The sequence below is a fragment of the Lactuca virosa genome, chromosome 7, assembly GCF_052849685.1.
Source record: "Lactuca virosa cultivar CGN04683 chromosome 7, Lactuca_virosa_CGN04683_v6, whole genome shotgun sequence".
Classification (NCBI taxonomy): domain Eukaryota; kingdom Viridiplantae; phylum Streptophyta; class Magnoliopsida; order Asterales; family Asteraceae; genus Lactuca; species Lactuca virosa.
The window spans coordinates 116,659,122-116,669,622 of NC_136432.1; the positions used below are offsets into that span (position 1 = coordinate 116,659,122).

At 32.3% G+C, this 10,501-nt stretch overlaps 1 protein-coding gene across 10 annotated transcripts; it reads right to left on the minus strand.

The window, feature by feature from the left end:
* Positions 1 to 362: 362 nt before the first annotated feature.
* LOC145123743 (uncharacterized) lies at positions 363 to 2,818 on the minus strand. 10 transcript variants are annotated; one of them, XR_013715278.1, is made up of 8 exons: positions 2,597 to 2,818; positions 2,290 to 2,346; positions 1,964 to 1,998; positions 1,804 to 1,878; positions 1,560 to 1,694; positions 915 to 1,444; positions 603 to 680; positions 363 to 529 (listed from the first exon to the last, which is right to left on the minus strand). XR_013715278.1 is itself a non-coding variant. In XM_079058956.1 (8 exons), the coding sequence occupies exons 1-5, from the start codon at positions 2,623 to 2,625 to the stop codon at positions 1,664 to 1,666; spliced, it is 240 nt and encodes a 79-aa protein (XP_078915082.1). In that variant the 5' UTR covers positions 2,626 to 2,817; the 3' UTR covers positions 363 to 529; positions 603 to 680; positions 915 to 1,444; positions 1,560 to 1,663. The 10 variants fall into 10 exon arrangements, 8 of the variants coding, with proteins under 8 accessions (XP_078915082.1, XP_078915076.1, XP_078915077.1 ...); XR_013715279.1 differs by having other exon boundaries at positions 1,953 to 1,998; XM_079058956.1 differs by having other exon boundaries at positions 1,804 to 1,868; positions 1,941 to 1,998; positions 2,597 to 2,817.
* Between the last annotated feature and the right edge of the window lie 7,683 nt (positions 2,819 to 10,501).

Genomic DNA, 10,501 nt, shown 5'->3' on the forward strand with positions numbered 1-10,501 from the left:
AATTGCACCCCATATTTTTGGGCGGAACAAAACCGTATGGATTTTACTTGGTGCCATTTCAATACAGAACAAACATCAGGTCCCCTAGGATGAAATCACAATTACTTAACATCAGGCCCCCCTCCAAATTTCTAATCAACTCCTCTACAAATCAACACTCCACTAAAATCATCAAGTTCGACTGATTCAATACCCATAATCATTCACCAACCAGATGTGTTGAATAATATAACAACACTTAGGGTCAAAATGATTCAAAAGAGTAGTTGTGAAATTTTATTTCACCATAGAATTTAATCAAATTCATTCTGTTTTGTGACTTAGCTTTGAGAAAATTTAACAAAAAAAAAAAAAACAAATGATACTTGCAAAAGTTTTTAGAATAATAACATTCTAACATCAAGTTTCTAATGGATTTAATGTGGCTTCAAAACCATTAATGTCATCCATAAAACCTATCACTCCATCTCCATGAGTTCCTTCTGCCCAACTATTAGTACATTTTTGCTCCACAATGCATGTGACTTTCCTACAAGAACACACTTCTAAATAAAAATAAACATAGTTTGAAGGATTCAGAGGTTGAAAATGTGAAAATTTACCTGTTCTTGGCTTGGGTCTGGTGAACACATATGGTTCCATTCCCATATCTCCAGGAAAGTAGCATGTCCACCCTCACCCTATTACAAATGCAAAATAGACAATACCTTAATACCATAATCAATATACAAAGCGTAACCATTTCAGATAATCACTAAGAAAGGGAGAAATAAACATATATTGTATTTTATCAGCACCAAATCGGATCTGATTGTAGCTTACATTGATAATTTTAACCCAAAAAAAAGCCAAAAGTACCCTAATCGTTAAAAAAAAAATACAAAGAACCAAGAACATGAGGCGACAATGGTTACCTATTCCTTGCCAAAACAGATCAAAGACCAAGGGTTTCATTAGAGATCTAATTCGTCATGACTCTTAACAAAACCCCCGTTGTATGATATATGAGCTTGAAGATTTAGCACCAAAGAAATCAAGAATTACGAAGCAACGTTGGTAAACCCATTAAGACATGAATAGATCATTCTTTAGACTGCAAGTTCTTTAAAGTATTAGCAAAAAGAAACAATGAACCTTTTCAATTAATCATTCTTCCAAATTCAAATTTTCTTTGTAATAATTGGTTTTTTTTGGAAAGAACTGTATGGTAAAGCTTACCTGATTATATCCATTTATGTGTGTATGAGAGAGAGAGAAAGGGGTAGCCATCTCATTTGTATTATACAGTTTTATTTTCAAATAAGCAACTTCATCTGATGAACCATATATTATGATTTATGGGAGATATAAAGTAATAGAGGTGAAACATGTAGACAATCCAATGAAGATAATTCATAACCTGAGGAAATCAAATTGATTGAAAGAAAGTCTAACCCACTTGTACCTGCATCCAAAACAAGGAACATTAAACTAAGTTATCAGCCCAAAGGGAAATCATTTTGCACAATTTTTTAATTTTGAATCAGAAATTAGAAAAAAAAAATTGGTAAAAATAGCACCTGAGAGTGGTGGTTCCGTGATTGCTCACTGTTTCTCTAAAAAAAATTATGTAACTCTCTTTCAAGCACAAATTACCTCAGATGCTTTTGATTCCACTTCCCCTCTAGGCCTCTCCATTTAAACAATTGCATGTTCTGGATAATCACCATCGACATACAAAATAAAAAGATTTTCAAATCTGGGCAGAAATTCACATATGGTGTATAAAGGAAATGCAAATTCACATAGGGCAGAAGAACATACCTATCAATGAAAAATGCATGTGTCCTATTACAGTAAGAGGAAGTGCAGTGTATATTTTTGACCTCCTGGTTGATTCTAAACTCAGAAACAGAAAACAAATTAGAGATCAAATAATCATACTCGAAAATTAAACCAACATCATCACACACAGCAATCCCACTTTCTCGTTGGACCTCTTTGTTGAGTTCTTTGAACCTGCAAAGCCAACACAATAGAGAAACATAGTAAAAACCTTTTTAGGAACAAATCTGATAGAATAAGGCCTTCACCCAAGATATTTATAAAATAAAAATACAACCATGTCCATAAGATAAAAAAAAACAAATTTGTTTGAAATCAAAATAAACAATGAAAACACTTTGCTAACATATCGGCAACAACGAAAATCCGAGCATTCTTATGTTACAAAATAAACAAAAAAATCAGAAACAAAATTGAGCATATTTTAAAAAACAGGAGAGATAAACAAAATCTTGAAGCTCTAACATTTGATGTGTCGCATCTAACAACTCCAGATCTGGGCGTTTTGATTTTCGATTCCAACTGAGGATATGAACAAATAAGAAGTAAGAATAAGGAATCGATTGATGTAGTGGTGTCTAATCGTTGTTGAGGTGCAAGATATCTCTAAATCCACCGTAACCGTTGCGTAGGCGGGGTGGATTTTAGATGATAACATGACCAATTCGAGATAATCAGTGTTATTAGATAGAGAGAGAGAGAGAGAGAGAGAGAGAGGGGGGGGGGGAGGGAGGGAGAGACGCGTAGAGGAAATCAAGAAGAGGATTCTTACCTGAATCGGACCCTCCAAGAACCACACATGGCCAATGAACAAAGGATCTGATGGTGGTCCAACAGAGGATGTAGTGAAGGAGAGATTGATAGCGGCTAAGGTTTTTTCCAGGAAAAATGGCTTGACCTGATGTTGAATGGAGCGAGCGAGAAAGAGAAAGAAACTCCTTTTTGGTTCCCGACGTGTGAAATTTCAATTTCAAAAAGATTTAAATTGCCCGCCAGATGTGAAGAAGGTGGGGGGTAGGATGAGTTGTTTGTATCTTCCGTGTCATAAGGATGAATGCAATTTACTTTATTGGTTAAAACCATTTCACAAGGATTACGATTATAAGAATCATCACCATCCATTTGAGATTTAATGGTCCATAATTACTCTCCTTGTATTTTAAGATAGATGTCTTAAAATTGATGGACTCACACTTATAAACTATTTATAAGATGGTGTATATATATATATATATATATATATATATATATATATATATATATATTGTAAGTCCCAATTTCAATGATCCAAACCAGTGATCAAACAGATAGTAATCAATCAGAACAAGAATGGAGTAGAGGAAAGATTAAACCAAACATGCACACGTTAATATCACAAAAACGTCAGGTACACCTTGGATACACACATACGTCACTCAACTGACACTGACAAGCTCTATTTATAGGACCACTAGCCGAACACCCGTGTACGGCCGTACACAGGAGTACGGCCGTACACACGACCACGACCGTACACAACTACAAAAGTTACATATACCAAATTAATGCCCAAACCCCTACAAATACTTATACAAGATGGATGTCTAGCCCAAACCACATAATTATGACCTATCAATCTCCCCATTGGCTTGTGGCTAGCATAGACTCAGTCTTTCTCAATGATTAGTACATCAGATCCTTCCATGACACCACACCACATCTGCTCCTTAATGATCTCCGCAACCATAATGTACTCCTTAACGGCAGATTCAAAGATCTCTTCGGCAACCCGGATTTGATGAAGAGCCAATTGATGAATATCCCTCTTTCCAAATTGAAAAAGATCCTTCTTGTCAAACAAACGGAAACAGCCATCTGGGAATTTTATGACAGCAGAAGTTGTGGCTTCATCAAATACCCAATAGAGCATGTTTCTTAAAGTGACAATGTGGAATATTACAAGAGCATACATGATTTCAACTCTTTTACGAGAGTTGACTACCAATTGTAAGTCCCGATTTCAATGATCCAAACCAGTGATCAAACAGATAGTAATCAATAAGAACAAGAATGGAGCAGATGAAAGATTAACCCAAGCATGCACACGTTAATATCACAAAAACGTCAGGTACACCTTGGATATACACACATACGTCACTCAATGACTGACACTGACAAGCTCTATTTATAGGACCACCAGCAGAACACTCGTGTACGGTCGTACACAGGAGTACGGCCGTACACACGACCACGGCCGTACATAACTACAAAAGTTACATATACCAAATTAATGCCCAAACCCCTACAAAGACTTATACAAGATGGATGCCTAGCCCAAACCACATAATTATGACCTATCATATATATATATATATATATATATATATATATATATATATATATATATATATATATATATATATATATATATATATATATATATATATATATATAAAACTGATCATACAAGTTATTCTACATCTTGCATGATGGATCATGAAAGAACTTTATAGTGGACAGATGATATATGAACGAATTCTAGAGTTAGATAAGATGTACTTAAATAGAAAAAATGCATTTATTACTATAGATAACCACAATTAGTTGGAAAGTTGATAATTAATTTGTAGTAAATGGATGAAAGATGTGTTTTTACTTTGATTAATATATTGACAAGTGTAAAAATCAAGAGAGACAACTAAGGGAAAGAATTAATGTTATCCATATGTCATAATTTTATATGGGTAGGTGGATAAATATGAAAAAAAATATTTATTTTGTCATTGACAAATATATGTTATTATCGTAACGTTGTTATAACGGACACTTACACAATCATCACTATTAAAATAACTTTGATAAAAGAAACGATTTTTATAATTAAAGTAAAATATTTTAATAGCATAATCTAGATGTAAATACAACTATATTTAAATATATATAGATTTCTGACGGGGTTATGACGTAAATACAACTATATTTAAATGTATAGATATAGATTTCTTATGGGTTTATTCGAAACAAGAATATATATTTTCATATCTAACATCTAAATGTTAAAACCATAACCCTTCAACTTTAATTTTTATTTTTATTTATAACAATTTATATTATAGAATTAATTTGTAAACTTTTATATGTTAAACAACAATAACATTTAACTTTTTTTTACATTTTACATTACTGAATAATTAAGTTTTTACATTTATTATATTTTACATATATTAATTTATTCCAAAAGTTTATAACTATAATTTATGTATTATGTTTTAGAAGTTATACCGTTGAATAGATCTTACAAATATCTTCAAATTATATAAATATTGAATATATTACAATGTCACAAAATTATAAGATCAATTAAAAACAATATTATAATATGAATTAATCGCAAACCTACAAAATAAAATAAACACTATGTCATAAAATTTATAAGAACATTTAAGAAATATTAAAAATGGTGAGCCCCATTCAAAACTAACCTACTTTTACTACATATTTTTAAAGTAACCTATTTCTACCGTAACATTAAAAAACAAGCCTATTTAAAAAACAAATAAAAAAACACCCCTTGCATAATCATCAACTATTAAAAAGAACTTTGACAAAAAAACCAACATTTATTATTAAAAAGGCATTTTACAATATCATAATCTAGATGTAAATACAACTATATTTAAATATGTGATCTATGTATAAAAAAATTTATTAATGAAATATCTTTTTTAAAGAGTTGAATAGAAGTTATTTTAGAAATCATATTGTCAAATACTTTTTTCACTTATTAACTTATCAAAAATTTTGACTTATTAACTTATCAAAAACAGAATAAGTTGGTTGTTTTTCCAAACAGCATCTCAGTCAAGCTTGACATATACAAGAAGAAGTCAAGAAGAAGATGTGGACTATTTCAAGATTCTCAACAACATAGTGTGATAGTATTAAAAAATGGTGATTATAAGTACACATTTATAACTCTAAAGGAAAAAAAAATATTATTATAAATATTTTATGGTCACCATTTAATTTGCCTGTGAGTGAGTACATGTACACAATATTCACAATAATATTAAACATGTCGCTAAACATTATTAGTAATCATAATAAAATGAAATAACACGTGAGTATAGACCATTTTTGGTGATAGATTATATTTTTATTTGTCGATATATGTAAGCAATAGTAATGATAACCATTAAACATATTAGGAAAGATAACTTATGCCGATAGCTTAATTACATTTGTGTCTCCAAAAGTCAACAATGGTTGCGATTATATTTATAAACGGTGACTATAAGTAAACATCTATCATTCTATAGGAAAAATAAGCACCTCATTATAAATGTATTATTAATTATGGTTATCAAAATAAGATAAATACATCTCCAAAAATTCTCTAACATATAATGACAGGTTTGACATATAACAATGGGTTTTCAACGGTTATACTAGTAACATCCAGTTTCGAAATGTTTCTTATTTCAGGATTGTAGACCATAATTTTATAGCGTAAAGGTATTGGGATTCAACGGAATAAAATTTAGACCTTTTTAGATGTTGATAATGTTGGTTAAGTGAATAAAACCCTTGAATTGCGTATTGGAGTCAAAAAGATAAAAGTGATATTTCATACTTATGACATGCCCAATCTTATGGAAAATTAAAAACCTTTTTTATTCTTATCTAAAGTAAAGTATTCTTTTAATAATGTAGAATTTGTCCGATAACATTATTAAAGTGAGATAATATCAATATCGAAGCATTTCCGATTAAACGTTCTTTTTATTAATATTTAAAAGTTTGGGATATCATAAACGATACAGAAACATAAGCATAAAATAGTGTTTACAAGCCTTACAACAATTCATTTAATGTTCTAAAAACTCCTTAAATCTCTCAGCAGATTCAAACATAAATATTCATGTATCTTCATACCGCTACATGTGATACAAAGAAATAGAGTGGGTCAGGCTTGAGAGCCTAGTGAGCACATATGGATTTCAACCCACAATAATATGATTATAATCTTTTAAATATATATTTCGCACCAAACAAACAATCTGATTACCCAATCCAGTTGTTCTCACTCTCTTATCCTAAAATGATGATCTCAAGTAACCAATCCTGAAGGATCATTATAAGTAACGAGTATATAATAATGCTTCGGGGATTCCATTAGCAATATATGTAAGTAAGGATAGATTACATGCATGCACATTCTTTCTTTTTCCCTGAAAAGCATGATCATTAACACCTACAGGTGGCGAGCATGCTTATGTTTCAAAAGATTGTCTAGGATAGTCAGTGTTAGTACAATGCATGACCTCACCATCTATGGAGTGTATTAGTGATGTGAAAACTAGAATGGTTGGAGTAACGAAGTATTTTGATGAGAAGCGATAGCGAGGATATGTATTGTTTTGACTGGAGACTTATAATACCGAAGATTTCTGAGGCAGTGCAAAGTGTTGAAAAGAACTTTTTTCTATTGTGGATACCGCAATGTCAGTAACGTAGTGATCACCATTTTTGACTTTGTGTGTTGGGTTGGTATTGCCAGCATGGCCATCTAAATCAGTGATTAATTTTGTATTATCTTATTGTACACTTGTACTATTTCCTTCTATAATTAGACAATCTTACTATCGATAGAGAGTGTGTGTTTGATTCCATCTTCATTGTAACATTATCACTTTAAAATACAAGTCTCCTTATTATTCATAGTTTGTTGTTCAACGTTTCATAACTTGTGTTTGGTTGCAAACCAAGTTATGATTCAACAAGTATCTCTTAACTTGGTTATCTGTAATGATGTATATTGTTGTTATATTTCCTTTATAATTTCGCTATCTTTTATTATTGAGCTTTATCAAAGATCCATGAGATTAACTTAAATTCCTCACCATAATCTCTTTATCATTAGGTTCTTCTCTCAACAATTGGTATTAGAGCCAAAGTGGTTGCTTTTTAACTTTCTTTGAAAATCCATAACCTTTTTTTAAAGAAAAACTATGATTTAAAAGGCCTTTTATACCACTTAACTCGTATGTTTCAAATCAAAGAAAATGGCACAACTTTACTCGTTAAATTTATCTAACAATGTTGGAGGTTCTAATCGAGCTCCAATATTTGTTGCAAGTGAATATCATCACTGGTCTCAAAGAATGGATATATATTTAAGAAGACTTGAAAAGGAAGATTGGAGATCTGTAGAAAAAGGACCACGTGTACATGTCCTTACACCCATTGTCATTGATGGAGCTCAAGTTAGACATGGAGGCGGTTAAGTTGCCATGACCAAACCTACTAATGATGACATAGACAAGATTCAGAAATATGAAATGGCTTTCTATGAAATCTCTTATGGAGTTCCTCCTGTTGGCTTTGATCTTATTATTAACTGCAAATCTACAAAAGAAATTTAGGAAGTTCATAAGAATCTGTATGAATGAACCGAACAAGATCAAGAAAATAAGCTAACAATAGCCTTGAGAGACTTCAATAGCTTCAAATCTCTCCTTGGAGAAAGTCTTGTTGATTCCTTCAAAAGATTCAACCTCATCTTCACCAAACTCTCAAATGTAGGTATTACTCGAAGTGATCATGAAACAACTCTGCAATTCCTAAATGGTTTGGGAAAACAATGGAATATGGTGAAGATGACAATTCAAGGAGATAGAAAAATAAAAACTATTTCACTATAAAAACTCTATGGTGAACTTCAAGCTCAAGAGTCTACGGTTATGAAAGACTATACGGATCCTAGTAGACCACTCGCCTTGGTCACTCACTCACCGCAGTATACCAACATATCACTCAGTATCCTCATACGGTAGATTCGTCATACCAAACCTCATATGATGACATACTATAGTCATATGAACCAAAGATGCGACCTGATGATGTAGAAGGTTGTCAAAATGTGTTAGCCTTGGTTAGCCAACAGTTCAATAGGCTTCCACTATGAAACTAGTCCAAAAATTATTATTTCACTAGACTTCCTTTAAACCGCAATTAAAATACGTAGAACAATCCTCCTCATTACTATCCTCGACCCTCCAGATATCCTATAAATCCACCATATCAACCATATTCTCATAACACATCTTTGATGCTTAGCAACTCCATTGAAGCACCAAAAGAAAATAAGCATTTTGACACCGTAGTTGGCACCGAAGATAAGAAATATAGAGTTTTCATATGCCATAAAAGTCACAAGGAGTATCACATCGCTAGAGACTATAAGGGCAATGTGGTGAAGGATAAAACATTCCATATATTGAGAAGTCCAAGTTCACCACCAAGGAAGTTAAGTTTGAAATTTGAAGGAGAATCATATGGGTTTTAGGGTAAGGAAATTCTGGTGGCTCGTCATCAACTTTCTCAAACTTTATCGGTGAATAGGATAGTTGTGAGGTCACTTAGGGGAAAATTATTGAAACATGAAAGTGACCCTCAACAACTATGGAGTGTATTAGTGATGCGAAGACTTGAATAGATAGAGTAGCAAAGTGTTTTGATGAGAAGCGATATCGAGGAGTTGTATTTTTTTGACTGGAGACTTAAAAGATGGAAGGTAAGTGAGGCAGTGCGAAGTGTTGAAAAGTACTTTTGTTTATTGTGGTTACCGCAATTCCAGTAAAGAAACGATCACCTTTTTTTACTTTGTATGTTAGGTTGTTATTGCCAGCCCCAAGCATGGGAAGAATGACCGTCTAAATCAGTGATTACTTTTGTATTATCTAATTGTAGACTTGTAATATTTCCTTCTATAAATGTACTGTCTTAGTATCGATAAAAGGTGTGTGTTCGATTCCATCTTCCTTGTAACCATATCACTTTGAAATATTTATCATTCATACTTTTTTGTTCATCGCTTAATAACTTGTGTTTGGCTACAAACCAAGTTATGATTCAATAAGTATCTCTTAACTTGCTTATATTTAATGATATATGTTATTGTTATAGTTCCTTTATAATTCTGCTATCTTTTATTGTTGAGCTTTATCAAAGATCCATGAGATTAAATTAAATTCCGCACCATAATTTCTTTATTATTAAGTTGTTCTCTCAACACTTATATTCCTCGTGACTATAATAACTATAGTCTAGATTCCTTAATAATCCTAATGACTAAATCAAGATCTATCAAACAAGGAATAACTAGGTAAGATCATATCGGAGGTTAGATGTGTTTGGAATACAGAGTATACTATTTGGAAAATCCACTTTAAACACATCACTAAATCTAGCATTGAAATCACTCCCGTAAGTAGATCAATCAGTATTACGACATGGAATCACTGATAAATATTGTTTATATGTTCATAATAATGATAATAAACTTAAACATATGTTACATTTAAAGTGCAGTAAGTATAGCTTAAGTTATAGAGTTTCTAGCAAAAACTTGAATTTGCGCGGGAAGAATCTTCACCTGAAAGCTCATTTTGTTGGGCTACTAGATATCTCGGGGTCTTGCTAAAGTATCCCAAGAATATAGAATAATCCGACTAAGAGTGAAAGAAATTCTCTAAAGGAATGGAGAGAAAAGTGTGAGGAAAATCATACTCGATAACTATTAATAGGAGTTTTGATGAGGCGCGTCACGTCTATCTATGGGAGCGCGTCGTGTCCTTGCTTCGTGGCTCCTGCTAGCCACTGCCACATTGCATTGTTCGGTTGCGCGACGTCACCT